We start from the raw sequence: 25173 nt of genomic DNA, 5'->3' as shown, positions 1-25173 counted from the left end.
TTTAATAGACCCATGGAAAATAAAACCAGACGTGGTTTTCTAATTAAATGTCTCTGCACAAAATGGGTATGCATCAACTGTGTTTCACAAAAAAATGGCTGCAGGTCCTATTTTGGTCTTGCTGCAGACGCTGTAGTTCAGAGGTTTGCAGCTGATGAGCTTACTATAAATGGAGAAAGTCCTGAAGTAGTTCTCAGCTCAGCCAGTTCTGTGTTTTCATGCTTAATGTCTGTGTATACAATCTGGCATTTCTCCTCTCTCCCCCCATCCCCCTTTTGTCTGGACTTGCTTCCATCTGTTTTGTAGCTGAGTAATAATCCCCCAGTTGCTGAAGTCTAGACGTTGGCTGAGTTGGAGCTCACCGGTGTCCCTACAGAGATGATCCCAAAGCATCGCTGCGGAGTCTTAAAAGGGACTGCCGAGCTGAGTACTGCTTCAGGACCAGCAGTGAAATAGCAAACCTGCTGCTGTTTTGTGTTTTGCTGACTCATTTACTGGCCCCCAGCCAGCAGCTACACGCATTGAAAAAGGCTGTTTGCACAGTAAATGTCTTAACTGCTTTGGTTGTCTTCAGATAAGCGTTTTTGCACTGAGGTTTATCTTGATATTACGTTGGTTGTATTAAGAACCATGTTATCTCATTTCACGGACAATTAGATGCACTTTATTGCAGTAATCACAGACAAAAAATTAAAGGCTGCCTATAAAATATACATTTGTGGCTTTTCTTTTTTATTTTTTTCCTTCTGACAAGCCTCTGCGTGGCTTAAAGTTTGCTTCTGAGTTGGAGAAACCGGCCAGCACGTTTCACGTTCTCACCGTTGTGTTGTGGAACTCGGTAATGGATGGGGATTTCACAAGTGATTAATGACTCGCAGGCAGGTCTGGCTGAAGGTCAGTAGCACGCGGCTGCTTCATTGATGCAGCGGCTGCAGGAATTCTCTGAAGTCCCCAAATCCGAGGACAGCTTTGGGAAAAGCAGCCGCCTGTGGAACAAGCGCGCTGCTCTTACTGGCAGAGCAGCTGGAGGGGCTGCTACCTGGTAGGATTACAGAGGTGGCGTTTTAATGTGGATTTTTTTATTTTTAATAATAAGGGATGGATGCTGTGGTGTTAGCTTCCTGAGCACAGCCAAGCTCTGTGCTTTGAGGGGCTGGCAGGGATGTACGCTGCCCTTGTTGAACACATTGGGGGTGAGGAGCTGCCCATAGAGGTCATGCTGATGGATTTAGCCCGCTCCTGGTGGTTTACATTATCTGCGTGCTCTTAATGACGTTCCTAATGACGTTCATGTTGTGATTTTTTCCCCCCCAGGCTGTGAAATATCTCGGTGTTTTGCCTTGTGGATGTTTTGCCAGCTTAACTGATGGGGGCCCCTCCTTATCTCGTGTTGAAAAGGCCTTTCAGTGCTGGGGAGCGGCGTGGGCTGCTGATGGGAAGGCTCCCAGAGAAAGTCGATTCCTCGAAGGGCTTGTCCTCACCGAGGCGCTTTTAGTTTTGTCTGCCTGCTGCTTTCAGCCAGCATTTCTTCATCCCGGCAGCAAGGAAGTTGAAAGGGAGCGCGTTATCGGGTATCGAAAGTAGCGCCGGGTGGTGAGAGAGGAAAAACATTCCCATCTTCCTGCCCTGATATTTCGGTCCGGGTGCTGAAAGCCAGGCCCCGTGCTTGCTGGGTGGAAGTGCTGCCTGCGGAGATGCGTTTCCACGTGGCTTTTAAGCAGCTTTTGGATGCCTTGTAGTTCTTTGTCTCCCCTCTCTCAGCCTGCTGAATAACATTTTGTCTCCTCCAGCAGCCCTGCCTCCCCCAGTTCCATGTGGGGCGGTAACGGGGAGGGAAATGGAACAACTGGAAGTGTTCCTTTGGCTGATATTGAGGTGTCTCAGGCTTTGCCACCAGCCCTGGAGATGTTGAAAGGCCACTGCCCTTCCCCAGGGTGGCAAGTGCTGGGAATTGGGGCTTGGCTCAAAGGCTCCAGGGCTTGGCTACCTGTCCCTGGCTCTCTTTTCTCAAAGCCTGCTTGGAGATGAAAGTCCTGGCTCTTGCAGCTCGGGCAGTAGCAGGAGGCCCATTTCTTCCGCAGGCTGCTGTTGGAATCAAAATTCGAGCTGCAAGCTGTCAGGCTCGGCGCTGGGGAGAGGAGGATGGCTAGGCAGGATGTTCTGTGCTTTATTCACCCTGCAGGCTTTCGTAGAGGCGATGGAAATCACGCAGGGCAGCTGCGGGCTCTTCAGACAGCACCAGTCAGGCTCGTAGACACTGATCTGCGTGCTGAAACCGAATCTGTGTCCCCTGGCTGCAGGTGAGACCACGTAGGAGCTGCGCTGCGTATCAGTTCCCTTCCACATTTATGGAGCACATTTATGGGGGAGCCTCCTCCCTCCCCCGTGTGCTAACCTATTTCTCCAGCATCTGTGCTCCAGCACCGTCACAGCGAAGTTCGCGCAGCGCGTTTTTCATTCCGGCTGACTTTCTCTTCTTATTAGCCCATTTTTATTTTTATTTTTTTTCCCCTTGCCCTCATTCTGTATTTTTCTTTTCCCAGCGCTACGCAGCTGCTGCTCGCCGAGGAGCTGTGTCAGCCTGGCAGGAGCAGCTGTGCTGGAGATGCCACCCGTGGTTCGGAGCCGGCGGTGAGCTCCTCGGGGATGCGGGGCCGTGCCCAGCGGGGCCGTGCCACAGGAGGACTGCGAGGAGCCCGCAGTGAGTACCTGGGGCGCGTCTCTGCTGGCTGTGGGATCTCGGAGAGTGGCCCCAGCCCTCGCTGGGGTGTATCAGCCTCTAGGCTTAGCCCTTCGGGAGGGAGCCTGCGTACGTGTGTGCTCCTAGGGTGGGGATAAAGCAAGGCGCCGTGCTCTGCGTCTGCTCAGCTCGGCCGTGGGTAATAGTGGTGCTGCTGGGAGGTGAGATGGGAGCTCTACAATCACACGGCCTAAAAAAAAGGGCAGAGAGAGGAGTTATTCAACGCCGCTCTGTAATTTGGCTTCAGACTCCGTAGTGCTTTTATTAGTGTGAAGGCTCAAAGTAAACCGAAGGAGACGGAGCTGGGGATCTTCCTGCCTCGGGATGCTGGGGATGCTGAAAGCCAAGATGTTCAAAAAGTGTTTTGTGGCAGAAAAACCCATCAGGGGCTACAAAAAAAGCAGCCATCCCTGGCTGAGAAAGCTTCAAGCTGTAGATCCCTGGAGGGAGCGGGACGGTGCCAGGAGGCATCCCCACGTGCCTGTCCTCTTCCTGCACCCCCAAGGCCCTGGGGCTCTGGTCCGATGTGCTGGGCCTTTGTTTTTTTTTTTACATTAGGGGTGAAGCGAGGGGTTTTGTGTCACCCCGTCTCAGGTCCCAAAGTGTCACGTTCCCGATTGTCTCTCTCCTGCTCCTGAGAGAAGTCGCTGTCAGAGCTGTCACACGCCAGCCCTCTGGAGGTCTTTGTGACCAGTTCTCACGTGGCTGAGGAAAACCCAGTGTCCTTTTTTTTTTTTTTTTGTTTGGGTCCTTAATGACATTGCAAGAAAGACTTGGAGAAACATCGTATGGTTCAGGATGTCCAGCAGGACGTGGTAAAGCCAAGCAGCCACCCACCAAAAGCCGCCTCCTCCCCTCCCACCCCATCCAGTAGCTGTTGGCAGCTAGTGGAGCAGGAAGAATAAGGGCAAGGCGCTGTCTTTGGGGCAGAACTCGGGGTTTTTCCCTCCGTGCTTGCTGTGTCGGATTTGCCTCTTGGGGGCAACCTCGCCCTGCTCCAGCCCGGAGCGTGGCTTTTGTGCTTGCAAAGACAAAAGGGAGCTCAGCGGGCCTGGGAGAGGAGGGCTCGCTGTCCCTCCCTGCCTTTGCGTTATCAGGCAACTTTTGGCAGTCGCTGCAGTTATTTGCTGAAAGGATTTAAGGAAGGCCGCCAAGGCTGGGCTGCTCGCTGCTTTCCAGAAACGAGCCGCTTGGCTCCTGAAGGGCCCTTCCAAATCCTTCCTGCCCCTCTGTGGCAGGAGAGGGACGGCTCCTCTGCGGCTCCCGGCTAGCGGGCAGCACGTAAATGCACACGTGTAGGATTTGCAGCCATCTCCCCGCTGTTCTTCTGCCCGGGATCCCTTGGGCAATCCCTAATCCTATCGGCGCTGCGGTGAGCACACTCACTGCTCCAGCCCCGTTGTAGGGCCGTGCTCCCCAGCAGATGTGTCATCTGTGCCCGGTCCCTAAATAACCATTTACCTTTATTTAAAGGGCGTTGAGGTGCGTGCTGGAAGAAAGGGAGCATTATTCACGCGTCGTGCTCTGGTTCCTAATGGGGCTTTTACGCCCCGATGGGACCTACAAAGCCGCTCGTTCCGCGCCCGCAGCGCCCCGATCTGCTTCTTACCCTGCGGGTCAGAAAGGACGGGAATAAACGGCGGTGACGGGCACCTCGCGTGGCAGTGTCCTTGCAGGGGAGGTGCTGGGGACATTGCGGGCAGGGCGGGCACATGAATCAGCTTCGGCTTGCGGTGCAAAATCGATGCTTTCCTGTTTCGTGCCTTCCTATTTCGTGCCTTCCCTGAAGAGAAGCCATGGCCAGGTAGGAGGGGGACCCCGCATGCTCCTCGCACAGCAGTGGGGATGGTGGCACCGGGGGCTGGAGCCCCACAGCCCCCCCCCAGCGTCCCGTTTGGGGCTGGTGGCAGCAGCCAGGGCTGCGGGGTGCCTGTGGGGACAGCGTCAGCCCTGCTGGGACAGCAGCGCTGGCTCCAGCCAGCCGGGGAGGGAACGTGGAGCTCATTAAGCCGGCCCTCCGGCGTGCGCCCTGCTGGCTTTGCCACCATCCTGCTTAACAGCTCCCTCCTCTTCTCCTCTCTGCCTTTTTGTTTTGTTTATAAAGGTAAATGAGCTGTGCGGATACGCAGGGACACGAATCAAAGGAATTCGGCTGACTCCCGCGCGCCCCGTTTGCCCCGTCACGTAACAGGAGATGCGCCCTGAGTGCTGCCCGCTCTGAAAACACCCCGGGACAAAAAACTCTTTGGGAGGCGTCTCAGTGCAACTTCCCAAAATCTGGTTACGTAAGGGGAAAAAAAAAAAAGTAACAATCCAGCTTTGGAATATATTAACTTGGTCAGACAGTCCTGGGCGGAGGTAGCAGTCAGAAACAAATCAATTAGCGAAGGCTGCGGAGAAATTTCGCTGGTTTTGAGCTGCAGAGCCAGGCTGGGGAGGTGCATGTTCCACCTCCAACATTTAACACCGGGCATTTGAAACATCACCCGTGTCTAAAGAGCCCACGAGGTGACGTGAGAGGAGCCTCGGGCCCATGCTGTGCTTTTGATGGGTTAACCCCCAACTTTAAAAATAAAAACGAAAGCAGGGGGAGGGGGAGGCTGCAGCGCTCCTCGGCTGGAAGCAAAAATCAGCACGGAATGAAAGCCGGGCTGCTTTTGGGACGCGTGCTGATGGCTGTGTTGTTAGGAGGGAGATGTTTCCATGGCAAAACCATCGCCCTCGGCACTGCTGCACGGCGCGGGGATGCGGCGGTGGCCCTGGGGAGCGTCCTGGTGCGCGCTCAGCATCTCCCCAACGCAGGGTGGGAGCTCGGGGCCGTGCCTGCTCAGCATTTATTTGCCAGCCCTCCCGACTTTAAAGGAAAACTACAAGCAAAGGCGAGACCGAAATAGCTCATTTTTGTCTCAGCAGAGAAATTCTTGCTTTGAGCATCGTTGTCACTCAGCCTAAATTGGTTTTAAATGCTTGTCGGGATGGGGCAGCGTTTTTCAGCCGCTCGTTCCCCGGCACCCCGCTGGGGCAGAGTCTGGCCGTGAAGGCCAAGGACTCAGACGTCACCGTGCTTCTTCCTGACGTCCCCTCGGCTTTATCATTGGATTTCTGAGAGAAAATCCAAAATCCTCTCTGTGCCTGGCCGGGCCATCCCTCCAGGGACACCGTTTGCCACGCGGGTCTCCCAGATCCCTCCTGCAGAGGCAGGCGTGGCGCTGCTCGGGGCTGTATTTTCAAACCCCAGCTGATAAATTTTGGAAGCTCCTCGCCTTCCCCTGCCCCCTCGCCCCTCTCAAAGTGTCAGAGACGAAGGGAAGCCCTGAGAGTGATGGACGAGCTCGGCTTCGGCTGCTGGTGGGTTATTTACTGTGCCACCTTTCCCTCGCAGTGCGGATGGGGTTAGCCGGGCTTGGAGGAGAGAAAAGTCCCGGCCCTACAAGAAACCCAGCCCTGAGCTGGCGCTGAGGCAGCAGGGGCCGTGCCGCTGCCTCCTGGCACGTCGCAGCTTTCTCAGACAAATCCCTCAGCAATTGTAATTTTCCTCGCTGGCTCCCAGCCCGCAGAAGGAAGAGGGGTTGGGAAAGTTTGCTCCAAGGGAAGAGGATCCTTGTGCCCTCTGCCCCCTGGGGCATTTACCCCAGGGCCCATACGGGGCATTTGGCAGGGATTACCCACGGTTTTCTGCAGAAAAGCCAGGCTGGGAAGTCCCGAGTGCTGCTGGAGGGATGGGGGCAAAGAGGGAGAGGAAACCCCAAAATCAAGGGGCCGGGAGGCAGCAGGCACGGGGCGTGCTGGCATGGTTGGAGCGCGGGGCTTTGCGGGTTTCATAAATCCCCGAGCGAGGAGGTTTTGTAACTCGTGGTGGCAGCCAGCCAAATCCCCGGGCTGGGGGTTGTGTCTTCTGCTCCCGCTCGGGGCGAGGGCGAGGTTTTGGGCCAAAGGAGGCGAATTTGGGGCTCCGTGCGTGCGATGGGGAGAGCCCAGCTGCAAGGCATCGGGGTGCCGGGGCTGTCTTAGAGGTACCGGTCACCTGGGGGGTGGGGATGTGGGTGGAATTTGGGGTTTGGTGGTGCTGGCTGGGCATCAGAGGGGTGAAGCGGGCTGTGGGCAGGCACGGTGGGAACCAGCCCGGTTTTGGGAACGAGAGCAAAGCCCAATTAACGAGCAGCCAGGCTGGGCAGGGCACCACGGCGGCTCCTCTGCTGCCCCACGGGGCCGGGCTGGCTTCGGCTCCCGGCTGCTGGGACCCCGCCGAGGCCCCCGGGAAGCCGTGAGAAGAAGGCAAAGGGCGCCAGCGGGGCCCTAAATTCCTTCGGAGGATCTCACGGGGGCAGCAGAGCGAGCGGAGGGCTCTGGAAATAGATCTCCTTCCAGCTGCTGATGAGTCGCGTTAATTAATTAAAGCCTCGCAAGCTCGGGCCTGTAACTACGCAGCGCGCCGGGCTCAGCTCGCGCCTTGCTCATGCACTAATTACCCCGCTGCGAGGCCGGGAGCTAGCGCAACCCCAAATTGGGCTTGTAGCCACGTGGGTGGGCAAGGAGCCCTGCTGCAGGACGAGACGGGACGGGATGGGATGAGACGGGACGGGCCAGACCTGCCTGCCCTCTCCCAGGACAGCAGGCACGCAGGCAGCCTCCCCTCTGTGCCTTTTTTTGGGGTGCCTTTTTTTTGGGGAAAGCCTCTAGTATTCACCCTGCTGAGATCCCTAAAAAGCAGGGCCCTGCTCGCTTCCCACGGGAGGTCGGGGAGAGCACAGCCCACGGATTTCTGTGGGGTGGGAGGCGAGGCGTGGAGCCGCTCGGGTTTTGCTCAGGGACGGGAGGAAATGGCAATTAGCTGCCCGAGCGTGCAGGCGGGGTGGGATGGAAGCCAACAACACAGGAGGAGGTGATTAGGGTCTCCCCTCTGCTCGTAGGGCCCCAGGAGTGCAGGCTGAGAGTTTGTGCTGGAAAAAAAAGGGCCATGGGGGCAGGCACCGTGCCCGCAGGAGGCCCCGGAGGTTTTATTTTGGCTCTGCCCCCCCCCAGATTTCCCACGTCCAGGTGGTGAGGAGCAGTTTCCATGCGGGCTGACCCTCATCCCGCAGCCATCCTCCAAAAATCGCTCTCCAGCACCTCCCACCTGGCACCCAGCCCGGCTGTGGGGCGCAGGGCTAAGGGACAGGGGGGACACACGGCCTCTTTACCCCCTTTCCTATGGGGTTGGCGTGGAGAGGAGCGGCCGCGCGGTGCCCGCTGGCAGCGTGCCGGCACCAGGTGCTGTACGGCTTGGCAAACACGGCCCAGCCACGGGAGGAGCTGCAGAAGCCACCCAGGACACCAAGGCTCCGTGTGGGGCCTCTTTGGGGTTACCCAGCCCCAAAAAGAGCTCCTGCTGGCTGACCACAGGCTGTAGGGGGACGCACGGTGGGACACGGGACACGGTGAGCGTGGCATGGCACAAGGTGGCACCGTGCCACGCACCCACACCACCAGGACACCCCAAGGGGCTCAGCACCCCTCCGGCGAACCCCCAATCCCCCAAAACCCCACCCCAAGCCCACGGTGGGGCCACCCCCATCCCCAAACCCCCCTCTCCGCCGCCCCTAAGGCCACGTCCCCCCGCTGGGCGCACGCTTTGGGAGACTTTGCCCCTCTCCGCGCCACGCCGGGCGCGCTGCCCAGATACGGCAACCTCGAGGAGGGGGGGGTGCCACGAAGCAGGGACGGTCCCGGGGCCTCTCAATTGGGGTTTTTAGAGGGGGGCAGAGCCCCGGTGTCGCTCCCAACCCCACACAAACCCGGCCCGGTACCGGCGGGGCTGCGCGCAGCCGGCAGAGGGCGGCGCGGGGCGGCTCGGCACGGCCCACGGCGGGGCTGCGCGCAGCGACCTGCGCCGGGCGGCTCGCCCCGAGCCGAAAGGAGCCGAGAGGAGCCGCGCCGAGCCGCAGGCGAGTGAAAAAGGGGCAAGGTCGGGTTGGCCCGCATGTGGGGAGCGTGTAGGGGTGAGGATTTTTTGGGGGGGTGGGGGCCCGGCCGGCAGCGGGAGGGCTGGGGGTTGCGCCCGTGGGTAGGGTGGTGAGGGAGGAGGAGGGGGCTGGGAGCTGTTTGGGGGAGGGAGGGGAGGGTTTGGGGGGATGTGGGGCGCCCCATAGAGGGGGTGGGGGTGGGGGGAGCCGGAGAAGAGCCATGGGGAGAGGGGAGAATTTGGGGGGGGTTGTGGTGCAGGTGGGGGTTCGGGGAGGCGAGGGCTGAAAGGGGGGAGGGATGCGTGGGGGTGGTGTAGGCGCTGGTGCCCGGCTTTGGGGACAGTTTGGGGGACAGTTTTGGGGGCTGGGGGACCTGGGTAGGGGCAACAAGGGGTGAGGTGACTGCAGCAGGCAGGGCTCCAGCTGGGGGGGGTTTGGTGCAGCCCCCCACGGCTGCAAGCTTGGGGTCACGGCTGTGCTGGGGGGAGCCCGGAGCTATCGGGGGCCCCAGCAGAGCCGTGCAACCTTGTGGGGGGCTGCGGGGGGCTGTGGGGGGCTGTGGGGTCGGGGCTGTGCAGGGCTGGGGGCAGGAGGGACCCGCCGTGCAGCCGGGATTGGGGTCTGGGCTCTGTCTGGCGGCACGCACACGGCCTTGACATCGCGGGGCTCGATTTGGGAAATGGGGGGGGGGACACACACACCGTGAGAGGGCTCTGGTGGTGCCAAGAAAAATCCTCCGGGGAGACAAAGAGGCTGCCCAAAATGGATGAGGAGCGCAGATTCCCCCCAGAGGCTGGGAAATTATTAATAACAGCGCTGCCGGGGTTTGTGCTACTTGTGCTGCCGCCGTGGGCTCCTGCTGCTTCTCCCCTCTCCGGCTGGGTAGGATCTGGCCGTGCTCCCCGTGCTCAGCCCCTACCTGGACCCCGTCCCCCTTTTTGGTCCCCCCTGGGACGTGGCCTTGGCCGGGCCGGAGGTGCCCGGAGGGCTGCGGGGCGGAGAGCTGCCCCCCGCTGCCGTGATCTCTATCTTGGCTTTGGGGTTTGTGTTGCAACCCGAGGGGAAAAAAAAAAAAAAAAAAAAAGCAAAGCAACAAGGAAAATGAAACCCGACAAACCCGACGCAACCCTTTCGGTTCCTGCAAGCCAGGGCTTTGTGGCGTCAGGCTTTTTCTTCCCCCCCCCCTTTTTTTTTTTTTCCCAACCAACATCCACGTGAACCTTTCCCTGCTTTCCCCGCCAGGAATGCCGGAGCCGGGAGGTTTTTTGGGCAAAAGCTGGCAGCGAATTCGGGCCGAGAGCAGCCAGGTGTGCTCGGCGGGGCTGCCCGTGGCAGCGTGCACGGCCAGCACCCGGGGGGCTGGGGATTTCCAACCCCCCCCGGGCTTGGCACGGCGTCGTGACGGGGCTTGCTGGGGAGCTGGGGGGGGTGAGAGGTTGTGGGGCTCTGCTGGGGGGTCCTAAGAGGTCCTGGTGCTTTGGGATGTTTCCTGGATGGGTTGAACCAGCTGGGGGGCAGCAGGAGGAGGGTTTTGGGGTCTTAAAGGCTGATGCTTGGAGGATGAGGCTGTCCCAAATCGTGCTGGGACTGGGAGTCTCTCCCCTCTTCCTGCTGCCGAGCCCATGCAAATCCCCGCCGGGGCTGGCTGCACGCAAACCACTCCGGGAAAGGCCGAGGGAAAAAGCTCAGGGCTCCGAGAGTGCGGGCTTTGGACCCGGAGTTAAAAAGGCCGTGGGCTCCGCTCTGACCCCGAAACTGAAGCTTCCTCGGAGGGCAACCCAAGCAAACAAGATGAGGTCGGGTTAAGCCGGGACCGACAAAAACGCTGCTGTCATCTGGTTTTGCTGGCCGTTCGGGAAGAGGAGAAGAAAAAAACAGTTTATCTTTGGGATAAATAAAACGGGAGAGGGCCGGGCTTGCGGTCAGAAGCCTTGAACTGGGGCGAGGCCGGCTTGGTCGGGCTCCAGCTGCCCCCGCAGCCTCTGATGTGCCCCAAAACCCTGCGGGCCGGGAGCCCCCTCGCCGTGCCGGGCACCTCCGTGGGAACGGCGCCGTGGGCAGCACGCGGCTCTGAAACCCGAGAAGAAAGTGGAAGGCAAAGCAGCTCTGAGCAAACCCCCGCGCAAATTCACTGCCCCGCATTGTACGAGCCCAGCCAGACGAAACAAAGCGTCCACGGGGATGAAAACGGCCCCGAATTCACCCAAAAGCCCCCAAAACCTGAGCGAGGCTACGCCGGCAGCAGCGGGCTCTGCAGCGTCCCTTTAAATTTAAGGCTGGGGCTTTGGGTTGTTTTCTTTCTTTTTTTTTTTTTTTTTTTTAATTGTTCCTGGGAGTCGAATTCTGAAACGATCCCGCTCGTTGTGCCGTGGCAGCAACGCGCCTCGGCCGCAGAGCCTTGTAAGGCTGAGCTGCAGCTCGCAGCCAGCCAGCCCCTTGCGACGAGCTGCGGCGTGTGAGCGAGGCGCCGCACGCCCCCTCGCTGGGAACCTCTGCTGTGGCGTGTAGGGCTGTCCGTCCGTCTGTCTGTCCGTCCAGCCGTGCCGTCCCGGCCTGCCACAGCGAGGAAAAAAAAAAAAAAAAGGCACAGAAAAAAAACTGTTGATTTTTGGTGGCGACGTTCCCAGCGCTGCGTCCGCCTCTTCCTCCCAGCGCTTCCCCAGCGTGGTGCGGGGCGATGCTGAGGGTGCCGGAGGTGGGATCGGGGCTGGCTTCGTTCGCCCCGCGGCTGCTTTTCCCCCTCGTTCCCTGCAGAGCATCCCTGCAGCATCCCCCGGGCCCCGTGTTGAGGCTCCACACCCCACATCCCCGTCCCGTACGGGGCAGGGCTGGCAGCAGGGGGAAGTCAGCGCCCGGCCGCGGCGTCCCGGCGGTGTCTCGGCTCCCTTCAGGTTTTGTTTCACTTCTCTGTCCCCTCGGCTCCTGCGGTGTCTCCGTGCAGATGCCGTGGGGATGTGGGGTGACGTGCTGGCTGGGGGCTCGCTGAGTTCGCTCTCCTTCCCCTCTGCAGCACCCGAATCCCTAATTTGGGGGAAGGAGCACCAGCTTGCGAGCCACCGGCACCCAAACGCATCACAGAGCCCGTTTTCCCGCAGGACTTTTGGCAAGTTGGCATTTTGCTTGCTGCTGTTGGCAAAACCCCGGCCGCTTGGGAAATTTCTGTCCTGCGGCTCCTCTCCGGCCCCGGGACGCAGCCGCTGGGGCTGGCGTTTGGGGACGGTGCCGGGAGGAGCCGGTGCTGGACCCCGCGGCTGCTTTCCAGCCTGCAAGTTGGGAAAAAGCCGAATTAAAGTTGCCTGGCAACCCTCATCCCAGCTGCCCTCGCCGGGCGCCGCGGGATCTCGCAGGATTTCGCAGCCTCTCTCCAACCGGGGACGCGCTCGCGGCTCCTCGCTTCTGCCGGGCTCCCCTCGCCCGTCCCCATTCCCGCAGCTTCAGGGCTCCGAGGCGTTTGCTGCCCTGCAGAGCGCGGATTTGGGATGTTGGGGGAGCTCCCTGCCTCGTGCCGCTCCTCGGGCAGACCCCAAAGCTCCCCACGTGCCCGTGTTGCTGCTCGATGTGGGCATTTTAAGGAGCCGAGGACCGGGCCGGCTCGTCTGGGTGTGCTGCGCAGAGCGGAGGCTGCCCCAGCCACGCTCCAGTTGTGACCCAGTAAACCCAGTCCGACCTGACCGGGGCTGGCTGCTGGTGACGCCCTGCTCTTCCTCCAGCACCGCCCGGCAGCTGGGGGCGTTTTTGGGGTCCCCCTGCCCGCGTTGTCCCCGTGCCAGGCACGGGGAGCGCAGCTGATGCCCGACATCCAGCACCGGAGCATCCCAGGGGTGCCGGGTGGTTTTCCCCTCAAATCCCAGGTTTTGGCAGAGCCGCCGCCGCCTCCTCTCTCCCTTTTGTCTCCCTCCCGTGGAGAAATCTCTCCGTGGCGTTCCTCCTTCTGCCTCTTCCCTTTTTCTGACGGGAAAGCCGCGTGCGTCCCGTGGCCCTGAGCTCTCTGCCCCTGGCACGGAGCCTGAGCTTGGGATTTGCTTTTTGGGGAGCAGCGGGGCTGGAGGAGCCTGGCGCGGTGATCCAAGAAGCACCAGGGATGCTCTCAGCTCTCCTGCTCCTTCCCCCATCCTCAGGTGTTAAAAAAAAAAACCCACACACACTAAAACAAATAAAAAAAAAGAACATCTGGAAACAGCCCTTCCCTGGGAGTAAAACATTAACCAGCCCTCGGAGCGCAGCGATTCGTTTCCTTCGGGACAAAGTTAAGAGCAGAGCGGGGCCGAAGGAGCCTTTGCACATGGGCGCAGCCGCTGGGCTGGAACAGCCGCGTGCGCCCCGGCCCTGCCTCGAGCCCTGGCGGCGCTGGCGCGGGGTAAAGTCCACGGGCGCTGCGTGAGCGGGGGCAGGACGCCGGGGAGGGGGCACCCAGCAAAGGTCAGGGCTCGTTTGGGGGCAGGAGACGTGGTCTGGTCTGTATGGCCGTGCTGCTTTTGGTCGCGGTGTTGGGCTGAAGCCCCCCTGCCAGCTCTGGGGTGACACCGAGGGGTCGGAGCCACCCCCAGCAGGATTTGGGACCGGGACCGTGCTCCTCCTGGGCCCTTCTGGTTCCTGCCTTGTTTTGCTTTGCCCTCCCCTCTGTCTGAAGCCCGGCCGGCGAGGTATTTGCTTTAGGGAAACCGTCTGCAGCCGAGCGTGTTTGAACAGCTTTGCTAGAGGGCCAGGTATTTTTGGTGTGTGTAGAAGGAAACCCTAAGCAAACAGATTAGTGCCGGCTGCTTTGCGGGGAGGTCTCCCCATCGGAGACACCCCACGGGCTCTGTCCTCCTCGGCACCCCCGAGGCCCCCAGGCAGCTGTGGGGTGCCGGGGGTCCCTTTTAGGAAACGGGGTGCCCCTTTCTCCGGGCTCGCTTGCCGGCCAAGAGGACGGAGGTGCTGCACCTTGATGGCTGTTTTTTGGGATCCCCAGCCCCGTGCTCCCTCCCCACGTCTCCCCGTCCTCCTGCCCGGCCCCACTCCAGCCCGCTTGCAGTTTTGTTTCCCCGGGGCCGTGCCGCCCGCCTCGCTATCTCCCCGCTCTGGTTTCACACCTCCTGCCCGGGGCCGGCTGAGGTGGGGTTTGGGGGGAGCGGCAGCCTTTTTGGCCGGGTTTTTTTTTTTTTTTTGCTTTTTGCTTCCTGGCTGGGAGCGGAGGCAGATGCTGAGCTTCAAGGCAGCTTTTGATGAAAGGGAAGCTGAAATGTAGTGGAAAAACACTGGGGGGGAAAACAACCTCCTCGTTTGGAAAGACCTGGTGGAGGAGCCAAATGGCTCCGGATCACTTCTCCCCTGCCCTGCGCTGCACGTGCCTGGAGCATCCTTCCCCGGCCCTTTGTCCTGAGCAGTTTCAGGCCAAATTTCCGTGTTTTTGGGGTTTGCTTTCCTTCCTGCCAGCTCCTCTCTCCTGCGGGGACCCCGGGGCTCATTGATCTGGGGAAGGGGCAGAGCCCTTTGGCATTTGGGGCGCACCAGCTGCCTGGGGACAGCTCGGGGACGGTCCCCACGTGGTGGCTGCCGGCCAGGTGCTGCTGGGGGCTTTTGGGGCACTTCTGCTCCTGCACCTGCTGCGGAGAGACGTGCGGTCTCGTGACGCGCTTGCCTCCCCGACCACGGGACCGTGGCATCCTCCGCCACTCCCCTTCACTGCGCCTTCACCCCCCGTGCACGCCTCTGGGGCTGAGAGTCCCCAAATCCCCCATGGCTGGCAGCACCCCTGACCCCCTCTCTGCGTTTCAGGAGGGTCCCGGGGAGCCCGTCCCCAGCAGTGGCTCTGCCGGGCCCCCCCAGCCCGGGGGCCAGCCTCGCTGGGGGCCGGGGAAGATGCTCGGGGGCACGCTGAGGGTCCTGGCTGCCCTCCTGGTGGCCGCGGTCATGGGCTACCCGTCCCGGCGCTCCGCCACCGACCTGGATGCCACCCCCAGGACGACGGTCACCTTTGAGGGTAAGGGGGGCGCAGTTTGGGTGCCGGGAGGGAAAACGGGAAGGAAGCTCAGCCCGCTTTCGAGTGCTTTGCGGCGAGAAACCGCTTCGAGACTTTCCCCCGTGAAGCCGGATCCCAAAATCCGGGGTGGTGGCCGTGTGCCCCCCGCCCCCAGCGCCCCCATTTTCTCTTGCAGAGCTCTCCGGGGTGCGGCGGTTCAGCGGGCACAGCCTGAACTACACCACGCTGCTGCTGGAGGACGAGCGGGGCATCCTCTACGTGGGGGCCCGCGGGGCCATCTTCGCCCTCAACGCCAGCAACGTGGCCGACGGCTCGCACCGCACGGTGAGCACGGCCCCGTGGCCCCGTCCCCTCGTCCCCGAGCGGCCTCCAAACGGGGAGAGAGGCTTTTTGGAGCCTCCCCCGTGCCACAGGGTGGGTTGTGAGGTGGTGTCTGCTTTTCCCCGTGCAGATCCATTGGGAAGCGTCCCCGGAGAAGCAGCTGGACTGCCTGCAGAAGGGCAGAAACAACAAGGTAGGGCCAGCACCGGGCGGCGAGGGGGGACACGGTGGCGGTGTCACCGGCTGGTGACCGGGGTCCTCGTCCTCCTCTCCACAGACCGAGTGCTTCAACCACGTGCGGTTCCTGCAGAGGCTCAACAGCACGCACCTCTACACCTGCGGCACCTACGCCTTCCACCCGCTCTGCGCTGCCATCGTGAGTCCTCCCGACCCCGTTCCCGGCCCTTTTTGGGGCGCAGGGACCCCGTGTCCGGGCGCGTGGCTTTGGGGTGGCAGCGCCGCGGCGTGGTCAATGTCACGCAGACGCCGCCAGTCCCCACGCCGGCGCTGGGGCTGGACTCTGATCCCGCAGTGGGGTGGTGCTGGGGACGTGTGGGGACACGGAGGGGGGACAAAAGGGTGGGATGTGCTGGTGTTTGGGGTCTCAGAGCCGCGCTGCGCGTCCCTGGGGGTGTCCCTCCCGCAGCCCGGGGGGGACGGAGGGGCCACGGTGCACGTCCCCACGTCCCCAGCTGCCCGTGGCACTGCGAGGCTGTTCCCACGGCCCTGCTGCCCGTCTGGTTTGTCCCCAGCCGCTGACGGAGCCGCCACGCCGCTTGGCCCCGTCATTATTGGAAGCGCTTTGAACTGCAAAACCCCAAAGAAAATAACTCCTGCGGTGACACAGCGACGTCGCCGCGGCCCCGGGGGGACCCAGCCCGGCTGGGCAGCGGCCACTTGGCCAGGCTGAGGCTTGCTGGGGTGCAGAAACCCCACAGGCGCTCGTGTGGGGTTTTTTTTTGGGGGGAGGCTCGTCCCGCTGACGCTGCCCCCGGTCCCGCAGGACGCCGACAGGTTCACGCTGCCCGCCCGCTTGGAGGAAGGCAAGGAGAAGTGCCCCTACGACCCCTCCCGCGGCTACACCGGCCTCATCGTGGGTAAGCGGCCCCGTAGCCACACGGGACACTCCTCCACGTGGACGTGGGGGGGTTTTTGGGGCTGTCCCCGCTGCGCGGTGGTGGCCGTGCTGACGGGTGCCCGCCCCAACGCAGATGGTGGCTTGTACACGGCCACGCGCTACGAATTTCGGAGCCTTCCCGACATCCGCAGGAACCTGCACCAGCGGCCGCTGAAGATGGAGGAGTCCCCGCTGCACTGGCTGAACGGTAGGGCTGTCCCCATCCCCGTCCCTGTCCCTGTCCCCTCGGACTGGTGGCACTGGTGCTTGCCCCGAGCGCTTTGCTGCAAGGGGAAACCGAGGCAGGGAGGGACCCTGGAGAGCCCCCGGGTGCCACCTTCCCACCCTGCGTCCCCCAGACGCTGACTTTGTGGCCTCCGTGCTGGTCCGGGAGAGCAAGGACAGCCCCGTGGGGGACGATGACAAAATCTACTACTTCTTCACGGAGCGGGCGGGCGAGGAGACCACCTCCTTCTTCGACAAGAGCCAGGTGGCCCGCGTGGCCCGGGTGGCCCGCGTCTGCAAGGTGAGGGTGGCCCTGGGGAGCGGGGCGCCGCTCCTCCAGCTGCAGGGCCTCCGAGTTTAACCCCCCCGGGGGGGGGAAACTGAGGCACGGGCAGGGCAGAATAACAGCCTGCAACATCCCCCGCGTGCCCTTCAGAGCGACGTGGGGGGGAAGAAGATCCTGCAGCGCAAGTGGACGTCCTTCATGAAGGCCCGCCTGGTGTGCTACATCCCCTACTACGAGGTGCTGCGCAGCGTCTGCAGCCTGGACGGGGGCGGCTGGGCCAGCACCGTCTTCTACGCCGCCTTCACCCTCTCGGCGCAGTGGTGAGCGGGGCCGGGCGGGCATGGGGGTGGATAAAAAAAAAGGAAAGCCCAGGTTGACTTGAGCTGTGCGCCCAGGAGGACGATGGAGGCGTCGGCCGTGTGCCGCTACAACATCTCCGAGGTGCAGCGCGCCTTCGAGGGCCCCTACATGGAGTACCAGGACTCCTCTCGCAAGTGGTCCCGCTACGACGGCGCCGTGCCCGAGCCCCGGCCCGGCTCTGTGAGTTCCGGGGGAGTTTTTGGTTTTTTTTTGGGGTGGTGCAAGCGGGTGAGCCACCCGCTGATGGTTCTCTGTGTCCCCCTACGTTCCCTGGGCAGTGCATCACGGACGGCTCCCGCAGGAAGGGCTTCAACTCGTCGCAGGACCTGCCCAACAGCGTGCTGGACTTCGTCAAGCTGCACCCGCTGATGTTCGAGGAGGTGCAGCCGGCGGGCGGCGAGCCGCTGCTGGTCAAGAGGAGCGTGGCCTACAGCCGCCTGGCCGTGGACCGCGTGCGGGCCCTTGACGGGCGCCCCTACGACGTGCTCTTTATGGGGACGGGTGAGTGCGGGACGCGGGATGGGTCCCCGAGGAGCAGCGGGGATGGGGTTGGTGTCCCCTGAGCGCCCGGCTCCGCAGGGGACGGCTGGCTGCACAAGGCCGTGGTGCTGGACTCCGGCGTGCACATCATCGAGGAGGTGCAGCTGTTCGGGGAGCCGCAGCCCGTGGAGACCCTGGTGGTCTCCCGCAAGCAGGTGAGGGGGTGGAAACGGGGTTGGGGGGCTTGCAGGGGTGCCCCCTGCGTGGGGCGACGCTGCGAGCTTGGCCCTTTTCACCCCAGAGGAGCCTGTACGTGGGGGCAGCCAGCGGGGTCCTGCAGGTGCCCCTGGCCTCCTGCGCCAGGTACACCTCCTGCTACGACTGCATCCTCGCCCGGGACCCCTACTGCGCCTGGGACGGCCGGGCTTGCCGTGACACGGCCAACAGGGACAGGTAGGGACAGCCCTGGGGGTGCCCATCGCCCCGATAATTTCGGGGCTGTGCAGGCTGCAGGGTGCTGACCCCCCTTGTCCCGCAGCACGGGGCTGGTGCAGGACGTGCAGGGCGGCAACGCGGGATGCCGGAGCGGCTCCGGGCGCAGTGAGTCCACGCACATAGGGGTGGGGGCTTCACGGGGTGCCGGGTGGCTCGGGGAGGGGACCTGTGACACCGTAACAACGGGGTGTGCACCCCCGTAGGCTCCCTGCCGTGGAAGAACCGGACGGTGCTGCGTGGGGACGACGTGCTGCTGCCCTGCGACCAGCGCTCCAACCTGGCGCGGGCCGTGTGGCTGCTGAACGGCAGCGAGGTGCCGGGCGCGGGGCAGGAGCGGCTGCGCGTGGGGGTGGACGGGCTGCTGGTGACCGACACGCTGCCGGAGCACGGCGGCGAGTACCGCTGCTACGGCGAGGAGCGAGGGCTGCGGACGCTGCTGGCCGCCTACAGCCTCAGCGTGCTGCCCGAGCTGCCCCGCGCCGCCGCCACCGCCGCCACCGCCGAGCCGCACGCCGCCTCCCGGCTGGCCGGCGACGCCAAGGTGGCTTACGTCTCCACCATCGTGGTGCTGGTGGTGCTGTGCGCCGTGCTGGCCATCGTCCTGCTCTACGTGTCCTGCCTGGAGAAGCGCAAGGGCAAGTACGTCCTGGGCGAGCCGCGGGCCGCCAACGCCGAGCTGCAGACGGTCTCGGCCAGCTGCCTCCGCAAGGGCCGCAAGGAGGAGGAGGAGGAGGAGGAGGAGGATGAAGAGCGGCTCGCTTACCCCGACGGCTGCCTGCGCATCATCCCCGGCGAGGCGCCCACGGCCGCCACCTCGCCGGTCAAGGAGCTGCCGGCGGTGGTGCCGCCGCCGCCGCTGCTACCGCCGCCGCCGCCGCTGCTGCTGCCCTCGGAGCTGAGCAACGGGGTGGGCGCCCTGCCCAGCGTCCTGCGCAAGATGAACGGCAACAGCTACATGCTGCTGCAGCAGGACGAGCCCCTGGCCTCGCCGCTCTGCAGCGCGTCCTTCACCGAGGAGCTCAGCAAGATCCTGGAGAAGAGGAAACACACGACGCTGGTGGAGAAGCTGGACGAGAGCTCCGTGTAGGGGCCGGGGAGGGGGGGAACTCCCCTCCGGCCCCCTTCTCCCACCCCCCCCCCCCTTGCCAGCAGTGTTATGAGACTCAGGTGGAAACTACCTCCGGGACCGCCAGCGTTGGGCCGGGCCCAGCCTCGTCGGTTCCTTCGGCTTTTCGTTCACTTTTAAAGACTTGGGATGTCCGAAAACTAGAAAAAAAAAAAACAAAAAAACGGAAAAGGAGAGGAAAAAAAAAAAAAAAAGCCCAGAGAAGAATCTATTTAAATTTGAAACCTTTATTTAAGTACAAAAAAACCACTGACGGCGGTCACAAGCTGGAGGCAGGAGCTGGCGCCTGGCTGAAGGTGGACACGGGGCCGGGAGGGGAGGGAGCCTTTCTGTCCGTCCGTCCGTCTGTCTGTCCAGGCCGGAGACCCCGTCCCAGACGTGAGGACGCCCCCTCGGGCAGCCCTGGCCCCGGGTGCCCGGCAGCCAGGTGGGTGCTGAGCGGGAATTGGGGGGCGCAGGGGGGGCTGTGGGGCCGCCAGCCCCTGCCCGCTGCCACGTCTGCTCCCCCCAGGGCTCACTCTCCTGGCAGGACGCTCAGCGAGGAAGAGGAGGAGGAGGAGGAAGAGGAGAGCTACCCCGTGCCCACCCCGAGGAGGGATCGGTAGCGCCGAGTGAGTTGTGGGATGGGTGCCGTGGGGAGGTGGCCCTACAGCTGGGGGGTTAACCCTGATGGCACTCTGCTCCCTCCCCGCAGGGCGCTGCTGGCAGCACAGAGGGGACGTGGTGGCGGGCAGCAGGACGCTGGCAGCGAGGTTGTTCTGTCCCCAAGGGTTGTCCCTGTCCTCGCCCTGCAGTGTGGGAAGGGACCAGCACCGCTCCTGTGTCCTCGCACAGCCCGGAGACGGCACATTTCAGCCCTCCCCCGCGGCACGATGGATGTTTGGGGGGTGTCGGGCACTGCCCTGTCCCCCGTGGCACAAAGATGTCCCCTCGGCGGTCCCTTGTGCACCAAGGAGGATCCCTGCACCAGGGCCTGCCTCCTGTAGGGCCAATTCATGGCACTACCAGGGGCAGCCACCAGCCTTGAATCCCCAAATCCCGCCCCAACTCTCTCCGTGTCCCAGTGACAGGGAGGAGGTGACACTGGAGGACAAACCTGGGCTGGGGAATTCCTTTTCCATACCCCCAAACGTTGCCCAGAGATCAGCCCCCTCCTGCCTCTTCCCTCTGAAGAGTTGGGGGGGGGGGGCAAAATCCACCCCGTACGCCCCTAAGGGGGCATCACCCTCCCTGCCTGCTCCCCCCTGGCACAGCCCCGGGGCAATAAACGTGATGGTCAGTCTGGAGGTGTCTCTGTGGGGACAGGGGCCGAGGATTTTGGTGTTTTTTTTTTTTTTTTTTTTATTGGGGGGGTGCCAGGCGGGGACCCCGCAGGAGGAGGGCGGGGGGCTTGTTGGTGAGGGGGTGCCACTGGCCCTGGATGCTGGGGTTGTCGGTGTGGAAGGGCTTGCGGATGCGCACCACGTCCAGGCCGGACTGGTTGGCCAGTTTGGTGGCCAGCTGGGCGATCTCCTCGCTGGTCTTGTTGGCGATCAGCTCCTCCCGCACCGTCCCGTTCACTGCGGCACAGGGGGGTGAGGCTGGGGGGTCCCCAGTGCCCCCCCCTTGTGTGTCCCCTCCTTCTGTACCCCTCTCCCTCTGGTGCCTGCCCCCATTTTCCCCTTCTCCTCCTGGTGCCCCCCCAGTGCCCCCTCCCCTCCCAGTGCCTCCCTCCCAGTTCCCCCGCCCCTCCCAGTGTCCCCCCTCCCCATACCCTTCTCCTTCCAGTGTCCCACCAGTTCCATCCCCTCCCAGTCCCCTCCCAGTTCCCCTTCTCCTCCCAGTACCCCCCCAGTTCCCTCCCCTCCCAGTCCCCCCTCTCCCCTCACCCTTCTCCTTCCAGTGCCCCCCAGTCCCTCCTCTCCCTCCCAATGCCCCCCTCCCAGTATCCCTCCTCCAGTGTCCCCTCTCCTCCCAGTTCCCCCCAGTCCCCCCCCTCCTCCCAGTTACCCCCACCAGTTCCCCCTCCCTTCCCAGTCCCCCTCCCCTCCCAGTATCCCCCCTCCCCATACCCTTCTCTTCCCAGTGGCCCCCCAGTCCCCCCTCTCCTCCCAGTGCCCCCCTCCCAGTATCCCCCCTCCAGTCTCCCTCTCCTCCCAGTTGCCCCTCTCCCTCCCAGTACCCCCCCTCCCAGTACTCCCCATCCAGTCTCCCCCTCCTCCCAGTTCCCTCCCAGTATCTCCTCTCCCCCCCAGTCCCTTCCAGTCCCCCCCTCTCCCTCCCAGTGCCCCCCTCCCCGCCCCCCCCCTCCAGCCTCCCTCTCCTCCCAGCTCCCCCCCAGTCTCCCCTCCCCTCCCAGTCCCTCCCAGTCCCTCCCAGTGCTCCCAGTCCCCCCACTCACAGTACTCTGCCCGCAGCACTGGGGCCGCCCCCCCCTCGTTCCGCACGTACAGCACCACCTCAGGGTGCCCGCGGGCGAACTCCGCCGCCCGCTCCTCCACGAACTGCCTGCGGGGCGGCCCGAAACCCCAAAAGAACAACACCCTCAGCGCTCAAACACCACCATAAACCCCAAATAAACCCCAAATAAACCCAAAACACCTCGATTATCCCCGCTCTACCTGGCCCCGCGGGCGTCGGGCGCGACGGGGCTGAAGAGGAGCTGCAGGCGCTGCAGCTGCCTCACGTAGCGCCCCAGCCCGCAGCACAGGGCGGCCCCCAAAAACCTGCTGGGAGCCCCCCGGGCCGTCATGGCGGCTCGTGCTGCCCCGGAAGAGGAGGAGGAGGAGAAACAGAGGAGGAGGAGGAGGAGGAACGAGGGAGGCGGGCCGCGAAATGGCGGCGCCCGCCGGGCTCCACGCGAGGGGCGCGGCGTGAGGGGGGGAAGCCGAGGGGGGGAGATGGCGGCGGGGCCGCTGCGCCCCTGCAGAGCCGCTGCTGGGTTCTCGGCAATTTGGAGCCGCGGGGGGGTGATGATGATGATGATGGTGGGGATGGAGAAGGCTGTGGGGAGGATGAGGCAGCGCCGCTTCAAGAGGGCCGTGCTGCCCGAGCCCGCTGCCTCTGTCCCCGCCGTGTCGGTCACCGAGATCCGCAGGTATCTCCGTGAGCAGGGGCTGCCCTTCCACGATGGCCACAGCTGCCTGCACGCCCCCAGCCTCTTCGCCCCCGGCCCCGCTGCGCCGCCCTTCACGCTCTTCATCGACAAGACGACCGGCGGCTTCCTCTGCACCGCCACGCTGGCCGAGGGCACCTGGCAGGACCTGCAGGCTGCCGTGGAGCTGCGCCACCGTGGGCTGCCTCCTCCCAGCCCTCGGGAGGATGAGGAGGAGGAGGAAGACGAAGGCAGGAGGGCGAGGGAGGCCGCCCGGCGCATCTGGGAGCGGGCGCTGCCGCTCTGGGAGCTGCTGGACGAAGAGGAGAGCCGGGCCACCAAGGCGGCGTTCGGCATCGCCCAGCTGGCCGACGCCACCCTGAAGCGTTTCGGGGTGCGCTACCTGCGCGCCGCCAGGGCGCTCGTCTTCCCTTGGTTCGCCCCCCGTGACGGCGCCCTGCGGGGGCTGAAGCTGGTGGGCGCCGCGGAGGAGACGTTCCCCCGCTTCGACGCCTACCACAACCTCTTCGGGTTGCCTTTAATCGGGCGCCGCGACACCGAGGTGGTGCTGACGGGGCGCGAGCTCGACGCCCTGGCCCTGCACCAAGCCACCGGGGTGCCCAGCCTGGCCCTGCCGCGGGGGGCTACCTGCTTGCCCCCGGCGCTGCTGCCCTACCTGGAGCAGTTCAAGCGCGTCACGCTGTGGCTGGGCGACGACCTGCGCTCCTGGGAGGCCGCCAAGCTCTTCGCCCGCAAGCTGAGCGTCAAGCGCTGCTCCCTGGTGCGCCCCGGGGACCTCCAGCCCCGGCCCTTGGAGGCGTTGAACCGGGGGCTGAACCTCACCAAGATCCTGCGCGCCGCCCTGCCCGCCGGCCACAAGTCCATCGTCTCCTTCAGGCAGCTGCGCGAGGAGGTTTTCGGGGAGCTGGCCAACAGCGAGCAGGTGGCCGGCGTCAAGTGGGCGCGCTTCCCCGAGCTCAACAAGCTCCTCAAGGGGCACCGCAAAGGCGAGCTCACCGTCTTCACAGGTGAGGGGCGCGCAGGGCGCAGCCAGCCCCCAAATCCCAGCTGGGAGATGCACAGGGCGCTGGGGTGATGTGCGAGCACCCAGGCGTGGGGTGCTGCCTGTTCCTGGTGGAAACACTGGGTTTGGGTTGCTCTTGGCTGTATCCAGGTGTTTTTTCCTTCAAATACCCTCCTGAGCGATCAGCACGGGTTGCGTCTTCTCCCCCAGCTCATTTCTCACTTTCCCCCAGGCCCGACGGGCAGCGGGAAGACGACGTTCATCAGCGAGTACGCGCTGGACCTGTGCACGCAGGGGGTGTGCACGCTGTGGGGCAGCTTCGAGATCAACAACATCCGCCTGGCCAAGATCATGCTGACCCAGTTTGCGGCGCGGCGCCTGGAGGACCAGTTGGAGCTGTACGACGAGTGGGCCGACCGCTTCGAGGAGCTGCCGCTCTACTTCATGACCTTCCACGGCCAGCAGAACATCAAGTACGGCCCCGTCCCTTTATTCTCCCCAAAATCTCGCTCTCTGTGTGCTGGCGGGGTGGGGGGACACGTGGGGCAGGGCGTGCTGTGGCTCTCAGGGCTGCGTGGCAGCGTCCCTGCTGTCACCAGCGCTGTTCTGGCTTTCTTCTGCATCTCACCGTGCCTGGCTCGGTGTCCGTGTCCCCAATAATTTTGGTGTCCCCCATGCAGGACGGTTCTCGACACCATGAAGCACGCTGTCTACATGTACGACATCACCCACGTGGTCGTGGACAACTTGCAGTTCATGATGGGGCACGAGCAGCTCTCGGCAGACAGGTAACACTTCTCTGGGATTTATAACACCAAATTGGTGTCCTGTTGTGGTCCCATCCAACGCGACAGCCCCATTTTGGGGTGGTGGCTGCCCCTGGGAGCGTGGGGCTGCCCCCGACGTGCCCTCGCTGTCCCTCCCCACAGGCTCGCAGCCCAGGATTTCATCATCGGTGCCTTCCGCAAGTTCGCCACGGACAACACGTGCCACATCACGCTGATCATCCACCCCCGCAAGGAGGACGACGAGAAGGAGCTGCAGACCGCCTCCATCTTCGGCTCCGCCAAGGTGCCTCCTCCCGGCCGCTTTGGGGCTGTCCCCACAGCTCACCGGGACGGGGTGGGGTATCGGGGGCGCCCCTTTCCCCACGCGGCACCCCCTGGAGATGTTTTTTTTTTCTCCCCGCAGGCCAGCCAGGAGGCCGACAACGTCCTCATCCTGCAGGACCGCAAGCTGACGACGGGCCCCGGGAAGCGGTACCTGCAGGTGGCCAAGAACCGCTTCGACGGGGACGTGGGCGTCTTCCCCCTGGAGTTCAGCAAGGCCTCGCTCACCTTCTCCTCCAGCAAGAGCAAGGCCAAGCTGAAGAAGGTGAAGGAGGAGAAGGCGCCTTCGGCCAAGAAGGATCCGGACGGAGGTTCCAGCACCGGAGGCTCCAGCAAGCCCTGAGCGCGGCGATTCCCTTCCCTGGCCATGGAGCACCGCGGTTTTGGGGTGCACCGGGAGTAGTAGGGCCATGTGCCCGTGTTCTGTCCTCCTGTGTGAAGCAGCCCCGTTGTCCTGCGGGGTGTGAGGGGAGCAGGAGAGAAGGCACCTGGAATTTGGGGTCTCTGGACGCGGGGCAGGTCCTTAAATAGCTGCGAAAGCGGGGCCAAATGCCCGGGGGGGTCACGGTCCAGGTTTGCCTCCTGCTGCGTGCCGCGAGGCTCCTGCAGCTCTGCGGGGTCCGGCCCCTGCTTGGGGTCACCCCAAACCCCCCGTTCTCGTGGGGCATCACCAGCATCACACCCTCAGGGAGCAGCCCCCGGGGGACCTGGGGGCGTTTTATGGCAAAATACTGTGACGTGGCCCGGCCCCGCTGCGGCGGGGAGCCCGCGGTGGGCTCCGGGTCCGACCCTTGGGGTTTTATTAAAGCAGAAACGTTGAGTGCTGTGCCTGTGCCCTGTCCTCTGCTACCTGGGACCGGGGAGGGGGGTGTCCCTATGCTGTAACCCATCCCAAATCCCCCACATCCAGGCT

The 25173-nt window shown here is 63.5% G+C and overlaps 4 protein-coding genes and 1 long non-coding RNA gene across 12 annotated transcripts; 4 read left to right on the top strand and 1 right to left on the bottom strand.

Moving 5' to 3' along the window:
- Positions 1 to 1870: 1870 nt before the first annotated feature.
- On the top strand, positions 1871 to 5067 carry LOC311439644. Its single transcript, XR_014694878.1, has 3 exons — positions 1871 to 2300; positions 2544 to 2701; positions 4845 to 5067. It is a non-coding gene; the product is annotated as an uncharacterized lncRNA (long non-coding RNA).
- Positions 5068 to 8460: 3393 nt separating this feature from the next.
- Positions 8461 to 20336, top strand: SEMA4G (semaphorin 4G). 8 transcript variants are annotated; one of them, XR_014694873.1, is made up of 17 exons: positions 12628 to 13039; positions 14440 to 14644; positions 14820 to 14968; positions 15096 to 15158; positions 15243 to 15341; positions 15969 to 16062; positions 16177 to 16290; positions 16442 to 16608; positions 16744 to 16913; positions 16989 to 17133; positions 17232 to 17454; positions 17533 to 17648; positions 17735 to 17886; positions 17972 to 18033; positions 18132 to 19481; positions 19584 to 19665; positions 19749 to 20336. XR_014694873.1 is itself a non-coding variant. In XM_084525568.1 (15 exons), exons 2-15 carry the CDS (start codon positions 14524 to 14526, stop codon positions 19013 to 19015), a joined length of 2559 nt encoding a protein of 852 aa, XP_084381694.1. In that variant the 5' UTR covers positions 8461 to 8664; positions 14440 to 14523; the 3' UTR covers positions 19016 to 20336. The 8 variants fall into 8 exon arrangements, 3 of the variants coding, with proteins under 3 accessions (XP_084381694.1, XP_084381695.1, XP_084381693.1); XR_014694875.1 differs by having other exon boundaries at positions 19566 to 19665; XR_014694874.1 differs by having other exon boundaries at positions 19584 to 20336.
- On the top strand, positions 9288 to 12849 carry LOC311439643 (uncharacterized protein). Its single transcript, XM_084525572.1, has 2 exons — positions 9288 to 11573; positions 11693 to 12849. Exons 1-2 carry the CDS (start codon positions 11360 to 11362, stop codon positions 12469 to 12471), a joined length of 993 nt encoding a protein of 330 aa, XP_084381698.1. The 5' UTR covers positions 9288 to 11359; the 3' UTR covers positions 12472 to 12849.
- MRPL43 (mitochondrial ribosomal protein L43) lies at positions 19266 to 21787 on the bottom strand. The gene is made up of 3 exons (XM_084525571.1): positions 21655 to 21787; positions 21435 to 21541; positions 19266 to 20613 (listed from the first exon to the last, which is right to left on the bottom strand). Exons 1-3 carry the CDS (start codon positions 21783 to 21785, stop codon positions 20396 to 20398), a joined length of 456 nt encoding a protein of 151 aa, XP_084381697.1. The 5' UTR covers positions 21786 to 21787; the 3' UTR covers positions 19266 to 20395.
- On the top strand, positions 21784 to 25140 carry TWNK (twinkle mtDNA helicase; the record flags this gene model as incomplete). Its single annotated transcript, XM_084525570.1, has 5 exons — positions 21784 to 23155; positions 23384 to 23624; positions 23832 to 23939; positions 24081 to 24222; positions 24343 to 25140. 5 exons carry the CDS (start codon positions 21784 to 21786, stop codon positions 24601 to 24603), a joined length of 2124 nt encoding a protein of 707 aa, XP_084381696.1. The 3' UTR covers positions 24604 to 25140.
- Between the last annotated feature and the right edge of the window lie 33 nt (positions 25141 to 25173).

This window comes from Aythya ferina, assembly GCF_964211825.1.
Source record: "Aythya ferina genome assembly, chromosome: 7".
NCBI lineage: Eukaryota > Metazoa > Chordata > Aves > Anseriformes > Anatidae > Aythya > Aythya ferina.
This window is presented reverse-complemented; position numbering and strand designations above follow the sequence as displayed.